Below are 24,564 nucleotides of genomic sequence, written 5' to 3'. Positions count from 1 at the left end.
TGGGTCAGTGTAATCCCAACTGATTCACTGCTCCAGGACTGAAGAGCCCAAAGCACCTTTCTGTGGACATTAGCTAGAGTTTAAAATTTTATGCTAAGATAATAAATGATCCATAATAACAATGACTGTGTTGTCAAACAGTCATTAGAACACAAACCATATGACTTTTATCCGTTTCCCCCTTTAATCACACAAAAATAGAAATAAATCTACCATCCAGTAGGAAGGAGATGCAAGAAGAATTTTGGTGCAATTTAACCATACAACTGATCCCCAAATTTAAATTTTTTTTCCAGATTTTTCAAACTGCCATTATTAATGATGTTGTCAATCAAACAGTTCCTGACTGTCCAGTGGGTTCCCAGTTGTGTATTTCCCACAGCAGCACTGGTTTGATTTGCTTCAAGACCTTTGTAATAAAAAAACATCCCAAAACCAAACACCACTGAAAACCAACCAAACACACCCCTCCAAACCACCAGCCTCAAAACTAGCAGAAAATTTTTTTTAAGTTGATGAAAATGCTCTAAAGCAAATATAAAAACAGTAAGGCAGAGCAAAAAAGAAAGTGGATAGAAGTATTTTGTGACATCTGGTATATGTATGGCTTTAGAAACATGGAGGGTTTTGTCCAAATTAAGTGCCACAGCTTGTGCAGTATGTCCCCAGCCAGATGGGATGGACCTTTGTGTGACATTTCAGCTTAACAACCACACTCAATAACACAAGGAGCAATGCCAGCACTGCTCTGGGACTAACAGACACATCCTTGTGGACCAGAGGTGAGAAGCCTCTAACAACACTGAGCTGACACTGTAATAAAAATAAATACTATGTCTAGCCTCAAGCAATGGCAATTTCACAGGAAAAAAAAAATCAATATTTTTCAGTCCAAGTGATTTTTATACCAGAATATTAGTTTCTAGTTTGAGATTTCAAGAACACCTATCAGTTTAATTTGCTGGTTTGAGTTTGTCGTAACTAAGCTGGGAACTTTCCCTTTTAACACAACATCCACACCTCTATCCCGGTTTCCCTGTGACAGTCCAACAGTGTCTGTGCTGCTGGCTGGATGCCAGTTTAGAGCACTTTCTCTGCTTGGACAGGGATGGAAACTACCTGCAAATGCAGCACTTTGACACCTGCAAATACCAGAAGGTGTTCAGTAATTGCTGCACTGGTGTGCTGCTGTGATCACCAAGCACTGTCACCCAAAGATGGTCAAACAAGTATTAAAGGACACTGGGTGGGCCAATTCTATGTTTAAATGCACACTGATTCCACACAGACCTTTCTGAATACAGATTCCCGTTCTGAATACAGGTAACTGTTCCTCAGGCTCTCAAGAGGTTTCATTAAAGGTTCAGCTGCTTCATTAATAATATGCATAACTGTCAAACACCAAGTCAGTCAAACCTGAAGAGAGAACTCCTGCAAGGAAGTATGGCACAGGATACCAAAATGCTAAGGCCTATGGGTAAGTTTAATTAAAATGCAGTATACTCACCTACAATAAATAGCTCGAACCAGTAAAAACTAAGACCTGCTGAAGGAAGCTACATTAAAAAAAAAGCTGTCTCCTCCAATTATACACCGTGTCTTTGCTGGATAAATCCCTCTCTCTCATCTTCCTTTCCAGTCCATTAACTGCCAGTACCTTCCTGGTTGTAGTCCACCAGGTTATCTTCTGTCCACCATTAATAGGGTTTAGTTGTACTATTGCAAGATAACCTTTTATTCCCCTGGGAAGTCTTCCTCCCTGGGTACTCACTGCCTGCACTTCTCACCTACCAGTCCAGAGCTGCACCTTAGTTAAAAATGCCCAAATTATCTTGGGGAAGAAGGAGTTTTCCCCTCCACACCTGAAGGCTGCAGCCAGGATGCAAGAAGGCCAATAGTTTTGTTGCCCATTCCCAATTGTTTAAAAACAAAAATCCAGCATGCCCACCCAAAACTGGTGGTAACACAACGATCCTAATAATATTATCATTATATTGCATAAATCACAACTGTTAGGGACCAGCAAGATTAGACATCCTTGCAGAACCACAGGAACAGTTACTGTCAAGCACTTCCCAGAGAACAGGTCCAACCATCCTTAACAAACATGTTCCTTAAGACAAAGGCTGTAACTTGTCTGTCTGAGCAGTGTTTGGAACATTAAAAATCCACTGGAAATAAAGCACAAATGCAATGTTATTCTGTCTACACATGTATCCATATTTATCACATAAGAAAGAACCACTGCAAATGAGCTGTAATTTAAAATCAACAGGAATGCAAATGGAGAATGTGGTTAGGAGGAAAACAGATAACAGGTATTTCCCACCTCTGCCTAAGATTTTAAAAATTTTTATTTTTTTAAGATGCTATGCAGACACAGACCTGGCTGGGCTGCTTGCTTCTCAAACTTCATCTTTTCTTCTCTGGCTCTGTCCTCTGCATTTACAGGAATCCCAGAGTCATCCCGAGGAATTATCTTTCCATGGAAAGGGCACTTGAGAAAGAAAGGGGAGAAAGAAAAAAAATCTCACAGTTTTTGAACGAAAAGAAAATGTCTACCTTTTATTCAACACAGCTTAAAGCTGTAAAGAGAATTGAGCAACAAAACTGCACTTGACTCCCAGTCCTCTTTAGAAAGCACCAGAATCCCACAAACATAATGTGTTTAATATATTCAGAATCTCAAAGAAATAACATTTGTTTCTTTTTGAAACAAATACCCAATTTCAAGAGATCAGGTAGCACATCCTGTCAAGTCTGGAACCAGGGCACCAATGCTGCATCATATATTGTTGTTTATGCTATATCCCTGTCCTGTAACAATCCCATTAAAAGTCTGAAGTGCATTCAGATCCTTCAATCTCAGACAACACAGCAAGAACAGAGATACTAGAACAAAGCACTTAAGCGAAGTAGTTCTGCTCAATAGTGCCCATAATTTGAGGCTGTGTAGAGTTTAGCTTTCATAAAACATAATTTGTGATTAAATTTTTTTTGCCCCTTAAACATGTAAGTTTCTAGAAACAGTTAATATCAAATATGCCTCTGAGGAAACATTTTTCAGCAGAGAACGATCTCTGCCCTACTGCCAGGTACTCACACATCACAGTAATAAATAAAATCCAGATAACCTACAATGAATGCCAAAAAAATTTGACAGCTCTTTAAATGTTTACAGCTTCTTTACCAAAAGGATGTTTCCCTTACAGAGCACATATTAACAATGAACTTCTCCAACACAATGTTCTTCCACTCCCTTGAGCTATAGTTACAATGTGAAATAAATTTTTATGGATGTTTTAAGGAGATCTCCACACAGCACAGATCTTGGAAGTGATGTAACTTGGTGCCTACCTTAATCCGATCTTGTCTTTCACACAGTCTTCCATCAGGCATGGGTGCTCGACATTTATGTTTCACTGGCTCAAACTTGCCAGCAAATGTGATATACCTGGTTTTTAACATTTCTGTTATTTCTTTATTTTCCACCTCTTCCTCTACTTCACTGGGTGCCCAAAATCGGTGCTCAGAGGTAAATCTGCAAAAACAACAAATGAAAATAATTTATACACAAAATTGTAAGAAAACACATAGAGATGATAGAGATGCTATTAGCAACCTGTGCTAAACTCACATGTGAAAGGAAGGGAATTACTAGTGAATTAAAAACCCCTAGGAATCTACCATCCTTTCTTATGGGTCCTGTATTATGAAGATATTTTTAAAATACCACAAAAGCCTGTCTAGTATTGATTTCCTGTTTAACCTGCTAAGCTATTACAAGTCTTAGATTTAGTTCATGATCTGACACCCAGAGTCGGTTATCCAATTTCCAGATTCACTGAATAACTTTGTAATTCTGTACTTAACATTCTTCATAACAAAATACTTCTGTGATTAAGCACAGAAGACAGATCAAGGAGGAAACAGTTTGATCTTAACGTGGCTGATCTCATTCCTGATAGCTGGGCTCCTGCAGCAGTAGAGAAGCAAATGCTGGAATCCAGAGGATTTTGCAATAAACTGAGACCACAGGAAAGAGCAAACAATCAGCTGAGCCTTACACAGATTCTTTCTTCCAGATTCTCCTACACAGTGTCATAAATCTGAGAAATTAGCAAATGTTCCTCTAGAAAATTAAGCCAATCCATTGAAAATCTATTTTAAAGTTAGAGACTTTACCTACATTTACAGACAGACAAATAGATTTTCTCAACAGTATTAATATAATTTCATTTTAGCCACCCGTAGCTGCCAACAGCCTGTACTGAAAAACAGGCAACCCCAGAGAGCAATTACCTGACTCATTCTAGATACTAATCTTAGGAGGCAATGACTGTCCCTCTGATGGTAAATGTTTCTTTCTCTTAATCATGAAAAGGAATTAGGGTGACCAGCTTAAGCTTAGGTATCTGATTTTAAGATATCTGACGTTAATAATCCCATCCCAAACTTAAGGAAATATGAAATTAAAGAGGAAAAAAATACAGCTAAACTAAGGAAAAAAATTGCAGCCTGCATGTCTGCTGCTCATGACAAGCAAGATAGAGACACCTAGATGTCTTGATAAGGACATAAAATTCCTAAAGGCACCTTACAATTCCTTTCTTCCACGTAGTTCTTCAGCCCAATCAGTTCCAGAGTTGAGAGGATTTTCTCTATCCATATCCAATTCCTCTCACTCACTAATATCCCTGGGTGTCATTCCTGCTTTGCTTTCTGTGGACTGCAGAGCCATATATACATGAACACTGACTTCACTCATCACACCAGCCAAAATTTGGCAAAACACATAAGCCAATACTTGAAAGAGTTACTTTAGAAGGCCTGAAAAGTTTTGATTAATTTTACTTGATCAAGTTTTCAGCAGATACCAAAGGAAAAAAAAGTAGAGGAAAATATCTGACCATAGCAACCTATGACATACATAGCTGCTGGTTTTAATGCAATAGTTGAGCATTTAAACTATGTAAAGAGGTTAGGTTAAAAGGGGATTAAGGAAACTCTGAAACATCTCTGTGATTTGCCATCATCAGAAAAATGTTCAAAGAAACAGATTGATTTTATCTGTAATTTCTCCATCAAATGAACCTTACTAGTGCCAGAGAAATGCTAACCTGCCATAAAGTACAAATAACTTTTTTCTGGTAAATTAGGGGATAAAGGCCAAAGAGTTCCAGTGGAAGTTAGTTCAACAATAAACACAGTAATGTATTTCCACGGTTTTTGGTTAAACAAAATATTTTTAATTACACACTTCTGCAAAAAGTAGCAAAAAACCCAAAAGCCCTGAGAGGCTTTCTAAAAAATCAGTATCATTTCTGCCCAGTGTTTGAACAGTACAGTATTTTAACTTCAGAAATTATGTGGCAAGATTATACAATAGAGAATAAATAAAATAATGACATCAATTTCTTATTTGCTTGTTTTAATGCAATGCTGAAAGCAAAACTGACTGGCAGCTCTGTGTCACTAACCTTGCAGCCACATGGAGGGAAAAGCATTCCTAAAAAAGGCACCATACAGGATTTTCACATGCATGACAATCTTACAGAATCTCTTAGTAAAATTTTAGTGTCCTTTGGTGGTCTGAACTCCCCTCCCCTTCAAATTATCAAATTACAGTTACATGAGAAGGAAGAAGCATTTAACAGTTGTGCATGTCAACCCTTCTAGTTAGGAAATAGTTCTATTTAATAATTACTCTGTCTCCCTTCCCCTAAATATGTACCCAACAAATGTCAAGAAGATTTAAATTATGGTTTGCCCTATGTATCATTGACGAGTATTTGGGAACTGAACTTAAAATAGACTGATTCCTACAAATATATTAATACATATTACTGTTTTTTACAAGCATATAACTTATTTTCTCCCAACACGACTTAGAAGCAGGTGAGAGAAAAACAAAGCAGTGGCAATTCACAGAGTTTTCTGATTTCTTGTTGTAAAGTAAGCAACATTATAAACAGGCAGATACTTGTTTGAAAAAAATGATGCATGTGACAAGTAAAACCTGTTTGTAAGATGGATCAGAAGAGGAACAGATAATCAACTAAAAGATTAAAAATATCAGCACCTCACTCACATTTAGAGTGCTCCTAATCCAGATAAATAACAGAGGCTTTAATGGCAATGGCACAGCAATAAATGAGGAGGAGGAGGAATAAAAGACAAGTAATGGTTAACTGAAATCTAAGAGAAAGCTCTTGAAGAACTGCTGCACTGTTTCAATGAACTTGTATCATCTTCATTTCTAATCTGACAGGAAGCTTATAAAAATATTGTATAAATATAAATTCTATAAATTCTATAAATTCTAGAGCCAGATGCTTACAGAGATCCTGAAGCAAGTGCAAAAATGGGCTAATTCAAACATCCTAGTCACAGTCAGTGCTGCACCAGCTATTTCACTCTGTTTCTAAGAGTAAACTGCTTTCATTCAAGGAGCAGAGTACATGAGTTTGGAACATTCATGCTATCCAAAATAAGTCTGTTAAACTGACATAGCAGACTCTACACAATTTAACACTGTGCAGCATACACTACCTTCTGCCCCTCCAAATAAAAGCCCAACAAAACTTCATTAGAAAATCTTCCTGGTAGCTACATTCTCACTGTTAAAATCTTAATTTATTGTAAATGCTGTGATTAAGTAAGTGTACTGCTAAATGAAACAGAAACTTTTCCCCTTCAGATTTTAAAAATTCTAATTCCATACACACCCCACATGTGTTGTCTATTCTTCAGTTTGCTTTTTTCCCCTAAGAATCTTTCAGAGCCAGTATGGGTGCATATAGAAATGCTAAAGGAGTTGACTGATAACTACCTTAATTTTCAATAAGTCTATTTTTATGCCTGGGGTCAATGGTATTGTGTGTGCAGAGTTACTTAAATTATCTTTAGTTAGATTGGCACATCTGTAGTTATAGACTATATGGTTCAGAAATGTGCCCTCTATTTTATTGGGAAGCATAAAAATAAACCAGTACAGCACAAGGAAGACAGGCAGTGAAATATGCTTCTGATTTCACTTATGACTTGAATAACTCATTTGCAATGTAAAATAGGCCTTACTACCTTTTTGGCATTATCACAGACAAATGCTTCTTAAAGCCCTGCTGGAAATCTCTTCATAGGCTTTGAAGAGCCTATACCACACGAGATGGAATCCAAAGCCTGGAGTGACTGTGGTAAAAGCACTTTTATGCATCAAATTGCAGCAGTTTTCAGTAATTTAACAGATATTCAGTATTTTACAAAATCAGGTGCAGGGACAAAGATTTCCTCTTGTTCCTTTCTGTCAACACTGTTTCAGCACTGTGATTACAGGCTGGGGGTTTTTTCTTTGTTTTGGTAAGAAAACAAGCTAAGTTAAAGAAATATTTCTAAGAATATAATAGCTTAATTTACAACCCAGCCAGTCAGTGATTTTTGCCTTTTTACAGCTATGGTACACACTGATACCAAAATTCTGGTGGACTTAAACAAAATGTATACATAGAGGGAGGACTTTGCAACACAACTTTAATTTAAAAATAGTGAAAAGGGTTTTAAAAACTGACTGCTAGAAATAAATTCTGATGTGTACCTACCACCTTTTCTCCCCAGCAGTGCTAAAGCTTTCACTGAGTCAGCAATGCTTGGTGAAACACAAAACCTCCCAGAGAGCAATGGAAAGTGAAAGATCCAAATCCAAATCCTGTAACTGCCACCTTTCTCTTGTGTAACTGAATAAGCCTATCGGTTTCCTCAGTTACCACTCTGTGAAGTCAGGAAAAACATTTCCCCAGCCTTTCCCCTACCTTGCCTGTTACTTATTTAGATATTTATCTACTTATTTATGCAGAACCCTTTGCATAAAGAGGTACCAGCCTAAATTGGAGTAACTGATGCCATACTGCAAACATAAAAAGAACAGAAAAAAAGAGTGCTTTGAAGCATCAAAGGATATTTAATTAGTATCACATCTTCTCAAAACAAATAACATTTAAAGGTAGAATAAACCTTCTCAAGGTTTATGGGTCCTACAACACAAGGTAAAGAAGAAAAGTAATTATCAAAAGAAATAGCAGTCACCTTACTGCATGACCTCTGAGTACAAGTAAACCTATTTATTTGTTTAATTCATCTTAAAAGAAAAAGAGCCTTACTTGAGAATCTTCCCAGCACTTGGCTGATCCTCTCCCCAGTAATGAAGATCTAATCCAAAAGGCATGAGGGGAGCTTTTGCTCTTTCTTCTAGTTTTCTTCTTTTACTGTCAGGATCTTCCAAGTTTGCTGTCTCAGAAGTTGCAGATTCACTGGAGAAAATTGATGAGAAGTCAATACAGAGCACCAATGACCACAACAACTTTTTCTTTTTTTCTGTTTTAATTAGATTTTTTTTAGACCAACACTCATATAACCTTACATGTACAATTACAACTACTTTTCAAGGTTGTTCTTTTTATTTTTTAAAGGAAGACCATACGACACAACACCACACACTCTGCAGCTCACTGCAAGTTCAGCTAGTGCTGGCTAACAGGTATCACACTGTGGGGGCAGAAGCCCAGGGATCTGATGGGGGCAGCAGTGGATCATGCATGTTGCACTCCCACAGGAGCCACAGATGTGGTACTGGAAATCTCAGATTAATTCCAGTTTGCTAGGTTTTGGGGGCTTTCCTGGGCCATGCAGAAGAGTCTTTCCAGGAACATGCCACTAAACAGATGAATCCAGCCTTATCCTCAAATCACAGCCAAATGCTAGACAAGGCTGGAGTTTCACCAAACTTTGAACAGGATTGATAACAAATATGTCTTTGGAAGCAATATAACATCTCCAGGCAGCACTGACACCATAAGTCAGTGGGAACAAAGAGATGTTGAAACTACTTGCTAACTGAACATTAGGATACACTCTGCTCAGCTGCAAACAAAATTTACCCAAATAAATGGGGTGAGGTGTGTTGTCAGCAAAGAAAGGAACAGTGTATTTTCATAAAGGTCATTTACACCAAATAAGATCTATATTAACTGAGCAGTAAACGATTCCTTAAGATCCTGGTGCAATCACCAACAAAATCCCAAACATTAAGCAATAAATGTAACTTCAAAATGAGATCAAGTCAGCCTTGTCAGCTTGCCTGGTTCACAAATGCTTTTCTGTGTGCTGTCATGAGTAATAAACACGAGAGCAAGAGGTTTGTACAAGAACTAAAACAAAGATGACCTGGCATGAGGAGATGGTAACTTTGGTAGTTTGTCTCTGAGAAGTTTCAGGGTGGCAGCTGCACAGGTTGGATCGAGTTCATCCTCGCTCCCTTTGAGCGGAGGGCGGGACCTCAGTGGAGCTGCTCCCATCGATGCCTTTGCCACCGGGGCTTTTGGAGGTGATTGGGGTTCAAGACCTGCAAAAAACCCCTGATGTTTACGAGTGATTCACTTCTCCCACCCTCACACTCCACCCAAAACAGCTCAGGGTGCTGACTATGTCTTCCTGCTTTCAGTTTGCATTAGACATCAATCCCACCCAGAGTGAAACAGAATTATTTAGAGGGCATTTGTCTTTCACAGATACTAAGCCACAGTTTGCCAGGAGAAAATACCTAAGTGCTGGCAAAGGAAGGAAGAGCTTCTGTCCAAGAGACAGGAAATGCCTGAGCTACACCTGAGGAACAAGCCCTCTGCAAGGCAGGACCAGGCACTGATGATCAGCACCAGCAGCTCAGCGGTGGGTAACATTTATTACTTTATACAGCCAGATTAGAGACTCAGCATGGACTGTAAGGATGCAATTAGATTGGCTGAGCTGTCAGACAGCACCTGCCTCTACTTGCTGAGCTGGAGGAACAACTCCATTAGCCAGGAATAGTTACAAGAACTTTTCAGCCAATGACAGCTAAAATTGGAAAGATATGATCCCTCACACCAACGTGATCCGTCCCCTCAGAAAGCCTTTTTATAAAATAATTTCTTGAAACACAAGTTCTCATCCCTCATCCTTAACAAGAAGTCATAGTTTCACAAACTTAAAATTTTCAGCAAATTATCTGAGCCATCTTATGAAAAGTAACTAAAGTTTTTCTAACATGTTTTGGCCGATACTTGATTGTAACTTTTAATATTTTGTCCAGTTCTAACCAGCCCTGAAGCTACATTCAGAAGCATTCTCACTTTGCTATTCATTAAATGCCACTCATTTAACGTATCATACATTAAATATATTAGTAAATATATTAAGCAGAAAAGGAAAAGCTAATGTTGTATCTGTGACCAGCCATCCGAAGAGGAAATTTTAAGACCCACAGCAGCAGGAAGGCTTGGTACACAAGGTATTTTTATTTGAGAGAATAATATATTTTTTAAAAACCAAAATTAGAACAATTTGCTGTGACCCATCTCACCACCTTATAAGGTCTCCCAGTGATTCATCCTGACCTGGACTGGTCTGCATCACTCATTCCCTTTAAGCCATGGGGTGTGACTGCACAGATGGCACAGCCTGACCAGAACCGCAGGCCAAGATGCTGAGGTGGTAACTCCGAGTCCACCCCTGGGAATGCGTTTTCCAAGCATCTACATCAGGAGCCGAGTCCTTGTGCAGGGAACAACATCCAAACCTGTTTTCCAAAGCTCCAAGCTCAGGGCATTGAGGACACCTGTGTAACCTAATTCCTGGACAGCCTCTCCCCAGAGACAGCAACAATCCTCATCCAAAACCCAGAGTCCATCCTGCTGCTGAGCACAGCTGGCACTGCTGCTCCCTTACTCACTCCTGCCTACACCACACACTAACAAAAGCCATGAACACTCTATATTCTCCAAAGTCAACAAGCCTTTAAAGAACATTATTAAAAAAAAAAACAAACCAAAAAACCACCAAACCATTTAAAGGTTCAATCTCTGCACTAGAAAACAGTCTGCAGAAGGACCATCAATAAAGGAAATTATAATTAAATATAACAGGATGGATTTAAGCAGATATCTAGGTTAAATAGCAAAAGAAATTATTTCATTACACTTATTACACTGTGGACTTGCTGTTCAAGAGGGAGAATGGTGCCTCCACAAAAATGTGCTTTTAAACAGCACTTCAGTGCATAATAATGCAGGAATTTTGAATTTATGTTTCTGGAAAGGGGGCAGGGGAGGGCTCCATCTCAGTTCATGTCACATGCCAGAAAGGAAAAATGCCTTTCTCAGGTACTCTTATCAAAGTTTATCAAAAACATTGTTGTAACCAGACTTTGGAATCATTAGTATTTGGAGAAGTAAACTTCCTTTAGTGACAGAAGCAGTTACAAACTGGGCCTTTGGCATGAAGCAGGTTAACTGAGAAGAGTATGTCAGACTATCTGTAATGCAGAATTGCTCAGACTGTATTTAGCATTTAAACTGCTTGCTTTTTCTTTTTTTTTAAAGGACCCTTTCTGAAAAGCATTGTTTAAAGCAAATGTTTTGAGAGCACTTGTACTATTTACAAATAGTAAAAAAAAGTCAGAAGATAGCAGGTTTGTGTCACTCACCACACCTCAAATCTTCAGAGAAGATACTTGCTATGTATTAAAATTCTCAGAAACCCCTATTTTTTCCATTTCTTTTCCTATGATATTTTCAGGAAGCATGATTGCTTGTTCACAACACTGATTTTGTTGAGGAGGAGGGGACCAGCAGAGACAAGCAATCAGCAACAGACAGGAAGGCAAGAGAGATAAATGGACAATGTGACATTTAGACAGATAAAAATCACATCTGGAAGATCAATATAGGAATTCTTAAGAGTTACAAGAACAAAATATTGTCTCATTGATTTCTTATTTTAAACTATTAACAGAAAAATAGCTAAAAATAGATACACTAAGACATCAGCAACATCACCTCCACTGTGGAGTTTTTAAGAAGTATTTATGTATGAAAGTAGGTTTTGCTAACAAGATAAAGACAAGAGTGACCATGCAGACAGCCCCAGCTGAATACTGTCCAATGTCAGGGTGGGGTTGCTTTGTTTTGGTTTTAAAACATAGATGGGATTAAGTAGTTTTAAAAGTAAAATTCCTCTTCAGAATTCTGCTGTTCTGTGTGGTTTATTTAACAAGTACAGTACCTGGGTTCAAATTGTGCCAATAGCAGCTTCGAGAAAGAATCATAAAAGTGTTTAAATCCTCCTTTTTGTTTAAATTGACCAAATGGCACCTATTGCCTGAAGCAATAAAGTAGCCCATGTTCACAAGATAAATCTATAGAAGGAAGGAGAGAGGCTGGGGTTTCAGCTGAAGTTAGGCTGCTGAATGCTGACATTATTGATTTTAGCTAGTTCAGCTGGCCTTGTAATTAAAATGTAAATTTGAGAAAGAGATTATGTCCTGACAGAAATTGTGGGATTAGGGGGAGATAAAAGCCCCTCAGTGAAAATTCAGAGAAAAAGCAAGCCCAGGTTTCCTCAGCTGTGTGGATTTAGACAAAATCAAGCTACTTCAGATTCACTGAAGTTTAATTGAAAAAACGGAAATAGAATATAAACAAGTATTACAGACCTCACCTTTCCTGAAAAAAAATATTAATAATTTCTGCTCCCCATTTGTTGAATCTTAGTCAAGCCAAGTATGTGATTTATAATAGTACAGACACTGTCCTAGATTGTCAGGAAAATCCAGCAGTCAGGTGCAGTATTTCCCCTCCTACTCTGTGCTCACAATGAAAATGCCTGCTGGTATTTCACTCAGGAAGCACAATAGGCTTTGGACTTTGCAAAGCTTCCCAGTGCCTTTGAACGTAGCTATGCTCATTTATGTGAAATCTTGGAATCCTCCACTGGAAATTCAAATTAGAGAAAAAAGATAACTAGAACAGTACATAAACACTTAGTCTGGTTTACTGGAATTACAGAATATGTTGATATACTGTTACCCCTCATTAATTAACCCTACTTACAACCATTGCTAAGAAAAACTCAAACATACAGCATTTATATCAAGCCCTTTCTACACCTTACACTCTGACCTTTTAAGCTTCCTTATGATTTTGCATCCCCTGGCCATTGCACAGATCCTCTGAGGGATACTGCTGTGGCACACTACTTGAAAGTGAACCAACATCTTGTGCAGAGACTATTCATTTCCAAGAACTTTAGCAGAAATCAAGTGTATCTCATAACCTGTCACATTTTATGGGAAATTTTCATTTACATAGAAGGACCTCTCCTGAGAATGAGGAAAGTTTCCATGAGCAGTTGATCAGGATGCATCAGAAGAAGTACTACAGTCAGATACTTCTATGTATACAGATAGATACAGATAGATACAGGGTATCTATGTACACTTCTACATGGATGCTGAAGCATTTTGTTGGAAGGGATAATAATGCTTTTTCGTAAATTTGAAAAGTTAATCTTCATTCCAAATACTGAATTACAAACAGTTCTACTCATTTATTGTCCTCAGTGTGGCTAGGTCTCTGTAGGTTCAAGCTGTGCTAAAGAAGGTTCAGGTTGGATATCAGGAAATATTTCTTCACTGAAAAGAGCAGTAAAACATTGGAAAGAGCTCCCTGGGGAAGTACTGGAGTTGCCATCCCTGAAGTATTCAAAAAATGAGTAGATGTGGCAACTTTGTGGTTTAGTGGGCATGGCAATCCTCAGTCAAAGGTTGGACTTGATGATTTTAGAGGTCTTTTCCAATCTTAATGATGATTCTGTGATTCCATATAGGACTTTTTGTGTTTGTGCATATACAGGTATATCAAAACACAGTAATATAACAAGGCAATCTCACAAAATTATAATTAAATACTTCTAGAGTTTTATATCCTAAGAGAAATGGAGACCACACACACATTTGATAACAGAAGTTTTGGACTGGGGGTTTTAACTTCAATGCTAAATATCTGTTTTCAATACATTTATGATAAATCAACACATGCTACTTACATCATGTAAAAACTACATCTGTTTTTTTTTTTAAGGATTCATAGTATTATTAATAGAAAACTTAATCTAGATACTAGACTTGTCAGGCTGAGAAACACAACTAAATTTTCCAAGTTTAGGGAAAAGGAACTTGAATTTCAAAGAGGTAAATAAGTAATTCTGTCTAACATTCCCACTGTAAAACCTGATATGCTTTTTCCCCTTAGAGAAGTCAGGTAAAAGCCTTATTTAGCTTAGACAGTATAATTCTAAGTCTCAAACTCAGCCCCTGACAATGGTGCTTTACATACTCTTGAGTTTGTTTCTGCTGAGGTCTTCACTGAGCTGTTTTTCCACACAAAACTGCTCTCCACATCCTTCACATGCAGGGAGAATTCCCTCAGAAGTTCCCGAGGTATGAAGACCTGACAAACCAAACCTGACTGAAAAGCTAGATTCAGACAAACTGAGAAATCACTGCAGTAAGGAAGGAAAATGCTTAGGTATGATTTTTAATTTCCATCCAGCCAGCATATGAGTGTCTGTTCAAGGATTCAAAAGCAGCTACTTAACACACAGAAAAGTATGACTGAGATATCGTCAGATTAGGAAAGGCAGTCTGGGGACATCTAACCCAGAAAAAGCACATCACACTGTGAGGAAAAGAGGGAAGAATTTCAGAAATGGATAGAAGTAACTTTTGGGATTTTAGAACTGTAGGTTTGATTCCCACATGAAAGAAATCTCAAGCAGACTCTAAGATGCAATGTGAACCTGTAAAGTAGCTACCAACAACCTAAAAACATTCAGCTTAAGGCTGAAATACAAGAGAAATAATCTTATTAACCAGAATAGAAATAAAGGTTTGTGACTGCACAGTCATTCCTAATAGAATTTTGGATAAAGATGAAACTTGATAACCAATAGACTGCTTCCATGCTAACAGTCCCAAGTCAGATGGTTTCCTCCATCACCTCTTGTACAACAGCAACAGGACTCCCCTGTAGGTCCCCAAAGCATTATTGCATGGGTAAGTAATGCTTGCACTGAGACACAGACAAGAACTACCAACTAAAGTGGGTGCTTTGGACTAGAGCTGAGAATTGTTCCATTTTTATGTGGAAAAGCACATCCCTCAGAAGAGATCACTTCCCACTTCCCAGGGTCAGAGCTCAGCTGCAAGTCAGGCCAAGACCACCAAAGGCAGGAAGGAAACTTTCATTCTTTGGCATCAGCCAAAAATTCTATTCCATGGGACAAGAGCAATGTCAGGGGCTGCACAGCTCCATCCCTTACCTCATCCACCCTAAGGCTTTATGCCAATGGAACCAACAGCTGACCAGCAAAGGCTGGAATGTGGAAAATCTCCAGTGGAAAGAAGATTTTATTTCTCCCTAAAGTTTTCCTTAAAATGAATAATGGCTCCATTTTCCAGGGCTTAGCAATACCAGCCATACAAGGGCAAGCCACTCATCAGTGGTATCAGCAACATCAGTGCCCAGTGGCGAGATCTGAGCAATCATATGAAAATTATTTTCAGTGTTGTTCCTTTTTCAGCCAAATATTCCTCTTTAGCACCACAGTGTATTTTAAATGATCCTGTGGTCCCACAGGAGAGCTGGCCTCTTGTCAGCTGCAGACATCAGATGCAAGTGTAAATAAGGATTATACAAATGGGAGGTCATTAAAATTCTGGTAATGCTAATTTGGCATGACACCTCTAATGGGTTATATCTTCACACTTCAATTATCTAATCACCTAAATTCTTTTAACAAATTTACATTTCATTTTATACATCAAGATTCAAATTGCCTTGTTCAATTCTACCTCCACCCAAACTGCACCCATGCTCAATTCAATTTCTGTATTTAATATTTAATATCATCACCAATTTTGAGACTGTAGTTATTAACCACATAAACACACAGATAATACAACTGCATGTGTCTATATACTTATGCATAGAACTTGTCTTTCTAAATAAATTTTCATTTTTAACAAGTATTTCAGCTCTCAGGAGAACTACAAAATTTACCTTGTTGGTAGGATACATTTTTGTGAGAGAAGTGACAGGAAATAAAGTGACATTTAAATCAATAATTTGCATGTCATGTTTCAATCCATTTTCACAGTCATGTTTTACAGCTTTGTTTTCTGGTTTACTGTATCAAGTTAGTCTGGCTTGTTCAGGAAAAGTAACGATAAAAGGGAAAATAGCTTATAACCATTCACACTTTCCATGTAACACTGGGATTTTATTTTACATGGGAGGTTTAATGCTCCAGTTAGAACATTCCACTCATGCAGATTTTCATTTTCTAAGCTGTGATTTTCAGGAATTCTGAGTTATTTTCAGACCTTTTCCTAAACTGGGAACTTACACAATAGCTTTAAATGGTTGTAAGTAAAGCTGAATGTCTTCAGAAGCATCAGGAATGATTAATTTCTTTCAAAATGTTATTTTTAATGAACACATCAGATAAAGAACAGCCAAGTGTGACCATTAGCTCCTATATAACCACAGGTATACAAAACAAGACAGAAATTCTGTTTTCTCATTGATTTACTTGTTCACTATAATATATTCTCTATCAGCAATAGTTTAAATACAAATTGGGAATTTCTTAATCCATTTTGATTTTTAAAATATCCCTGAGTAGATAGCAGGCTTCTTCTTTTATCCTTCCCTATAAGAAGGAATTCAAATAGCAGCCAAGTATTGTGTTAGTGTGATACAAAGGGTGGTAAGATGCTTTATTTTTGAAAAATAAGTGTCCATGAGGAAGATAGGATAAAAGGGAAGAGGTGAATACATTTCACTTCCAGTGGAAGCTGACATGTACAAACACAATTTTTGCATGTTAGAATTCCTGAGGCTGCTGCTAAAGATATGAAAAACAAGTTCCAGGTGGTAGCTGCAGCCTGACTTATACGAACTAAACTGCAGAAATGGGAAAAATAAGCATCAACAGGATTGAAAAAGCCAGAGCAACAGCACCAGTCTTACAACAATACTCATGGACAAATGGAGAAACAAGACACTTCCTACAGGTCTTTAACTTAAAGCTTTTTGATGGCAGCTACCCTTCTCTGCAATGTACTGAAATCTTGGGAGTCCTCTAATATACTGAGTTACACAGAGGTAAAGCTGCAGGTTTACTAAGCAAGATGTACAAAGGACAAGGAGCAACACACTGAAGTTGAATTAAGATAAAATTTCTTCAGTAACACCACTCTCAATTTCAGAAGCACACAGAAAGAATAACTTCATTTAAAAATCATCTACTTTTACTAAGAATGCAAATTTATAGTTTGTCATCTGGTACGTGCTCCATGGCTGTAATTCTGCACTTGAAGGCTGAGCTGCATTTAACATCTTCAAACAAAAAGAGCCACCCTGCAGGGCTCTAAGTTGGCCGTTCTATGGGAGAAAGTGACTGTGCACATCCAGCTGCTACTAATGCAGGTGATGGAACAGCACCTTATCCCAGCTCACCAGACTGGCACCAGTACTCGTAATATTCAGGCTCACTGCCAACTTTACTTTGCAATCCCTTCACTCCCAGGATGTGTTCTGCACACTTACAAGCAGCCAGGGTGCTGCTCCTGGCTCTGAACTCCTGTGGAAGATGATGGAATGGAATGAGCTGCTCGTCTCAGTTGCTCTTGCTCCTGAAAGTATTTGTTTATCCAGGGCCAATCACTGCTCTGGTGTCCATGTAATGACTTCCTCAGAGCAGGCAGAGATTACCCACACTGCTGATCACTTTATTACTTCAGAATGGCTGTTTATTTACCTTAGTGCAGCAGTAACATGCAGGGATAAAGCCTGTCACAGCTGGGCAAACTCACCGTATTCCTTACGCAGGTGGTCTGGAATGTGGGGCTCATAACCTTCCTTCTCAGGGACCTCCACAAATTCATCTTCATCCTCATCGTCATCATCCTCATCCGAGGCTTTCATCTACAAAGATATTTTTGTTGGGGTTATTTTCTCTTTATTTTCATGTGAAGACTGTTTTTCATTTCCCTTCACACTGAAAATATTTTGCAAACATCCTGATAGCCCTACTGAGACTTCTCTATGTCAAAAGTATTTCCCTAATTATGCATTTAATCTTTATCTAAGATTAGGCCTTTGCTTAACATTTTATCTCTAAAGCCATACTCTATCCTAAGGGCTTCTTTAAAGCTCCTTTTATCCATTAGAACACATGCAGTTGGTGAAGTCTGAGAAAGTGTGAAGCTATAAAATAAGACCAAAAAAATCTTAAAATAACATCAAGATTTTGACTTAATGAGCAAATTACAGTCTTAATTCTTCTCATTTTGATTATTTTACTCATCTAGCAGCACTCAAATAATCTGTGGCATGCTAAATGGTATCACAAATTGTTTAAGTGCTCAAAACCAGAGCAGGCAAACAGGAGGGGAAACTGATAATAGCGACCCAAATAAGAATATTCAGATCTGTATCTACAACTACAGTAGTTCAGTGTGCTTCTTCACAAAAATACTAAGAATAATTTGATACATTAATTTCTTAACTGATTTGGTACATCCCAACCATTTATATCGCCAGACAATACACACTACTCTGATAAAGACCAACAAAACAGGATTTTCTTAAATGTGCACTTGGTCTGTCTTGCAGTTTGAAATTGATGATACATGAGTAGGCAAAAAAAAAAAACAAAACCAAAAAAGAATTCCAACTAACCAGTGTAATTCATCCACATAAGTGGCTTCCTATGTATAATTTTAGCTAGCAACTGTTGTATATGTGCCATCACAGCTAGCAACTGTTGTATGTGTGCATATGTGCCATCAAATCTGTAATTTTTCTAAGCTTGTTCCATACTTGAAAATTATTTTTATTGCTAAATTGCACGTAAGCTAAAAGGATCTGTGTCACCAGACATGGCCTGTACTATCAGAGCTTTAAAAAAGTAAATGTCAACTACTCTAAAAAGGCAACAATGATGGAAACTTGAAGCTTTATTTCCTTTGCCCATGATCAGAGTCACCTCATTCCCAACAACACAATAAGCACTTTATTGTATATTTGCCATGTGCTTTTTCAAGGAAATAGGAAAAGGTATCCACTAAATCCAACCTTAGCACACTTATCACTTCTTCCCTTCACTGCAGCAACCCAAAGTAATTGACAAGGAACAGCATAATTTTCACTATTTTCAGCTGTGCTCTTTACTTCTATTAGTGCACCTGGATTCTGTTAATATTCATACCATTGTTACAAGCAACAGAGGATACTGCAGGTTTTGCCTGCAGCAGAATTTTCCCAATTTAATTCACTACTCTAATCTTGTGTCACAGCTGAGTTCCTTTAAAACATAAATATACTCTGAAGCCAAAAATCTAGCAGCTAACCTTGGTTTATCAAATGTGGTTAAAAATTAAAATAAATAATAACTTTAAAAAAACCCTAGTATTTCTTTTTGGCCATAATTAATTGTAAGCTGGACTATATTAATCTCTAACAAAGACTGTTAATTGATATTAATACACAGATATACATTGACACATAATGAATGGATGGTATAAGTTAGAAGTAAAATTCTTCTCTTTGTTACAAAAGTTACTTTGATCTAAGAAAGCTGCAGTTGCAGTGAAAAAGAAGAGAAAAAAACCCCAGATTTACTGTCCTGATGACAGGAGCTGATTTACTATTACATTCTTACTAGACAACACCTAATTAGTCTTCATTTTAAAATAAAGTCTCAGGGGAATTCTGCTGCCAAAGACAGGTAAGGAACCCAGTGCAGTCTCAGCCCAACTATCCCTCCTCTGAGAGCTGCCAGTATTTAAGCTCAGTGCAGGTGGATCCTGCACCTTTGGTTTACTTTTTGTTTCTCACTGCAATCATTTTTCCTGCTCTAAAGCAAAGCAGCAATTCAGACCATACCTGGCCCAGCCCAGAGAGATTCACAGTGAGCCTGACCTCCTCAGCAGAAACGAAAATAGAGTTCCAATCAAAGAAAGGATCCACCACTAATCACAAACCCCCAACGCCACTAGATTTGAAAGCAGAACATCTCTCTGAAACTACAACTTTTAGAAGACATTTCTAATGGCCTTTAGAAAGAAAAAAATCAGCATGTTTTCTACTGCACATCTGAAGAAGGCTAGAGATTGAAGAGAAGTTGGTTTGTATTTTGGTTTTGAAATTCTGCTGGTGCTGTCATTCCCTTTTCACCTATTAGGGACAATTTAAATTTGGAAGTAACCACCAGCAAATAACCTCCAGTATCTCTCCAGCTACAAGCAGGACATCATCATAATTCTCATATTCAGGTTCAATTTCTTACCTGGCTATTAAAAAAAGATTTCACCGAGATAAAATTTGTCATAGATGATCTTAGTCTGCAACTTTGTGTCATAATGTACAAACTCACTAACTTTCATATCATAAAAAGGGAAAGTAAATTCAGTGTATTCCCTTTGTTTTCACTCAGTCTGTCAACAAATAAACAGCAACAGGTTTAAGGAACACAGACATAGTGTCAAACTGGCAAGAGGAAAAAATTCAGTGCAGCTTGAACATTTTACTTAAATTGCCAGATTATACCTAAAATAGCAGGGATATATAATACCAGTGCTTCCTTGCCTGTCATATCTTGAGAGGACCAGAGGGAAAGCAGAGTACTATCTTTAATTGAAATTTCACCTGATTTGTTCATATCTCTCTGTATGGTAATGTACTAAAATTCAGTGGACCTCACTAATCCTCCACTTGAAAACTGCACTGGAAGCAACTTTCCTGTATTACCTGCATGATCTAAAACTTTAAAGCATGTGAAAAGCCTGACAGAGAAAAAGCATAATCAGATGCAAATTCACTTTGTTTAGGTACAATCCATGAACTGTGCATTCAAGTACTATAGAAAACATTAATCATAGGAAACTGTAATTTTTGTTATCAGTCTAACACTAATCAAAAGGGAAACCTGTCACTACCGCTGACCTGTGAAACGTCCCAATTATACTCTTCAGAAATGACAGGAGCACTTAACTTCCTCACTGAGTAAATGACGACAATCAATCAACTTTGAATAACAATGAGCCACGGAGCTGAAAATTATTTTTTGTATAGAATCTACCCAGGAATTTATGAAAGGTGAAAAGCAACCCAAGGTTTTAGGGGCATTATGGCTTTCAGCTAGTGCAGCACATATCAAACACTAAACAGAATTTATGTGTTTTAATTTTCTAAAAGGTAGATGTGGACTTGGTGCTACAATGCATAACATATAATGCCAGATTTTAAATATGGGGGTCATTTTCATAAAATATTATGCGTATTGTTCACACCCTTGAATTTCCCTGGAGTCTTCTATTAAATCTAGATTTCCTGGGAAAAAAAAAAAAAACTGCTTAGCTAACTATCAGGAATTAAGCCCTCTTTTCCCTTCAAACAGACATAAAATCTTTATCTTGATAAAATCCTTAACAAGTTAAATAAGTTATCTTTTTACTTTAAAATATTAAAGTTGTCATTGTTGGAAATTCAAGAAGTTGTAGAGTAATAGCAGGTAGTTATACCTCAATTTACCTCATTCCAGTGGTACTTTATCAGAACCATCCCATTTATGTATGTTTGTTCCATTTCCTTGCTAGGGAAAGTGGGAGAGCTCATGGGCAACATTATTAGTTAGAATAGTATGTTTTGTTTTTTTTAAAGTTCCGCTTTTCAAGCATGAAGAGAGCTCCAAAAGCAACTTCTACAGAGGTAGTAGGAAAGCTCAACCACCTCCTGTCTATGCTTCCACTAAAGGTAAACTTTTTCAGTCAATTAAAAAAATAAACAATCCGCCATTAAATCAGAAGAAATAAATATTTAAGACAATAGTTTTAAGTGGCCAATTAAGTAAATTATAATCCTTTTAGGAATGAGGGGTTAGGGTACTTGCAACCATGAAAAAGACTAAGATAAAAACAAACAATATGAAATTTCTAGTGTGCCATGTCTGAAGAGAAGTAAAGTATAAGAACAAGTGATAAATACCACAATGTAAAGCTTTTCATGTAGTGTACAAGATTAAATACCTTGAAGATAGGTAGGCACAAAACTGCTTGTTTCTCAATCAGCTGTCAAAGAATGTGAGAAAGAAGCTCCTGGTTTCAAATCCATTCTAATTTTCAGGTGATATGAGGAAACTCACTAACACAGTCTCATCACAGATGGAGGGTGAAGGGCCCCTCTCTCACTAGAGAATAGTTCACCTGAAGGGACATCAGAGGCTGCTTGCACCACCACTGCTCCTCAAGTTCCAAGGGGAAGAGAATTTTTGGCCTGTTAATCTGCTCTGATATTTATTTTTGTATTTATTTATCTAAGTCATAGAATGATGAGTTTGCAAAGCTATGTGCTCATTGTTGGTTTCTTTAACATGGTAGGCTCACTGACTAGATATCTATATTCCTGTGAGAAGAAATGGGATTTAGCTAGGCAATTTTCAGATTCTTGAGCTGGACTTATTTACATATGAGAATATGATTTAAAAAAAGACAGAAAACATATGTGCATTATTTTCACTGTAATCACTTAGAACATCTTCACAATTCTCCCGATTTTTCACTAAAAAGCTAAAATAGTGCTGACTATTCCAACTAGACAAGTGTAATCAAATAATTTCCTCACTAACTCATCAAAAAAACCTTGAAAAACAGATGTTTCCTTATTACTCTGCATTATTTTGAAAAAACTGGAAAAAGCACTGGATGCCAGTAGAAATACAATTGTTTCTTTTACTTTGCAGTCAATGCTCCAACAGCCTCCTTCTGTTAGTGCAGCTCAGTGCAACCAGAGCCCCAGTCAAGGGCTTTGTTCACCCATCCCAACCAGTAACAAATGTGAAAAAAGCCTGCACCCACCACACAACACTTGGAAAGATGTGTAGAAAAGCCCTTGATCCTTTTCTCACTTTTATACAAATTGACTGCTACATTCCGCTAAGAGGATTTAAAAACCTGAGTCTCTGCAATCATAATTAAAGCAAGCAATAAAATTACTGAAATATACAATGCAATCAGTTTATAGGACTAGATGTACAGCCACTACTAATTATTTTAGAAAAAGAATGAAGAGAAAAGATAGCACATGAAGAAGTCATATCTAATCACTAAAACACTACTTGCAAACTACAGCTGGGACCATTAAATAAATTTTGCATGGTCTAATTAACTTGGTTTGCAATCTCAATTACTTTTCACCCAAGAAATCACTTTTGTTCAGTTTTATGCGTGCCTGTTTCCCTTTTCTAAAAAAAAATGATGTAAGGCATCCTCAGACAAGTGAACTCTAAACTTCATTTGTCTTTCAGCAGGCTTGATGGCTATGCATTTAAAAACCCATTCTATCTTATAAACTAAAAATTAAATGTACTCAGCTGTGATGGTCGTCATTGCATCTGCTATTTATATGCTAATACCCTCACTGAAAGATCTTGCAAATTATTCCACCATGCCAATATCTCATGTGCATCTACTCAAAGCCAACTAAATATTTTTCTAGAAGATTTTGGCTAGGGAACCAGAATATTTATTGCTGTAGAACCTAGTTGGAGGGGCAACCTTAAGCACATGCATTTTTTATTCAACCACAACACAAAACATACTTCAGGCATGTTAAATGAAATTTGGGGATATATTGGGGGACATATGTAAGGAAACAGTGAGTGGGGTAAGAATCTTCAGTGGCAGTAATAGAAATTGAAGAGTCAAAGAATGTATCTTTAATGTAAAGACACATTCCTCCTTTTCCATTCTATCATCCAACACAGGGTGACATGGAAATAAATGCTAGCATTTGGACAGATTTTAGAACCATGCTTGAGTTTTCTCATGTGCAACACAAGGAAAACACAAACTACTAACAGAGCTGTATTTATAGGAACCTCCCACACAGCCTCCCTCCCCTTCACTTTGTGATATGAACATAAATTCAAACCCTATGACTGCAAATTAGATATGTGGTCCAGGCAAAGCACATTTTATGTTCACCCGTAAAAGTATCACCATTCATTCTACGTGTAGTTGCTCAACAGCACATAAGCATCTTGGCCAGGCTGACTTTTATTTAGGAATGCACTTTTCACATTATTTCTTAATTTCCAGGAGTTAGTAAAAATGCTTAAAGGTTTCCAGCCTAACACTTTGCCAAAGTACACTGGCGAATGAATATACCTTGCTCCAAATTGTTTTAGCAATGTAACAACTACCCAATGAACCAGTTTTTCCCTAAAGCAAGAGTCTGGAGGATTCTCAGAGTCCTGGAAGGGCAAGCTCAAAAACCAGTTCAAAAGACTCTGCATTTTCATGAATCCTTTCAGAAAAAACTGGTATGTCCAAGAGACCCAGCAGACCAGTGTGTGCCTACAGTTTCAGAGGACAAAAAAAAAAAAATCAGTCTAGAAAACTGGTACATTGGACAAAATTATTACCTCAGGAAATATTGCAAGTCAAGTTCAGTATTTCTTTAACAATAACCACTAAAGATGTGTCCTCAGATGTATTTTCACACCTCTCTACTTGAGCTCCCACCATCATTTATTTATGCACCATCCACTATGGTTGCAAAATCATCTTAATCCTTAAGTAAGTACATCAAAAAGGCCAAGTTCTCTTGCAAGCCACATTTTTGAAAGTAT

The 24,564-nt window shown here is 37.5% G+C and overlaps 1 protein-coding gene across 3 annotated transcripts in view; it reads right to left on the bottom strand.

Moving 5' to 3' along the window:
- UVSSA (UV stimulated scaffold protein A) overlaps positions 1-24,564 on the bottom strand; it is a 47,421-nt gene that overhangs the window by 8,559 nt on the left and 14,298 nt on the right. For all 3 annotated transcript variants that reach the window (XM_030270542.4, XM_030270543.4, XM_032747960.3), the window contains 5 exons: positions 17,747-17,858; positions 9,220-9,397; positions 8,157-8,306; positions 3,358-3,541; positions 2,386-2,497 (listed from right to left, as the gene is read on the bottom strand). In XM_030270542.4, coding sequence (XP_030126402.4) covers positions 2,386-2,497; positions 3,358-3,541; positions 8,157-8,306; positions 9,220-9,397; positions 17,747-17,858 — 736 coding nt within the window. The remainder of the gene's footprint in view (positions 1-2,385; positions 2,498-3,357; positions 3,542-8,156; positions 8,307-9,219; positions 9,398-17,746; positions 17,859-24,564) is intronic.

The sequence above is a fragment of the Taeniopygia guttata genome, chromosome 4 (genome assembly GCF_048771995.1).
Source record: "Taeniopygia guttata chromosome 4, bTaeGut7.mat, whole genome shotgun sequence".
Taxonomy (NCBI): domain Eukaryota; kingdom Metazoa; phylum Chordata; class Aves; order Passeriformes; family Estrildidae; genus Taeniopygia; species Taeniopygia guttata.
The sequence above is the reverse complement of the archived record's forward strand: the minus strand, read 5'-3'. Positions and strand labels throughout refer to the sequence as shown.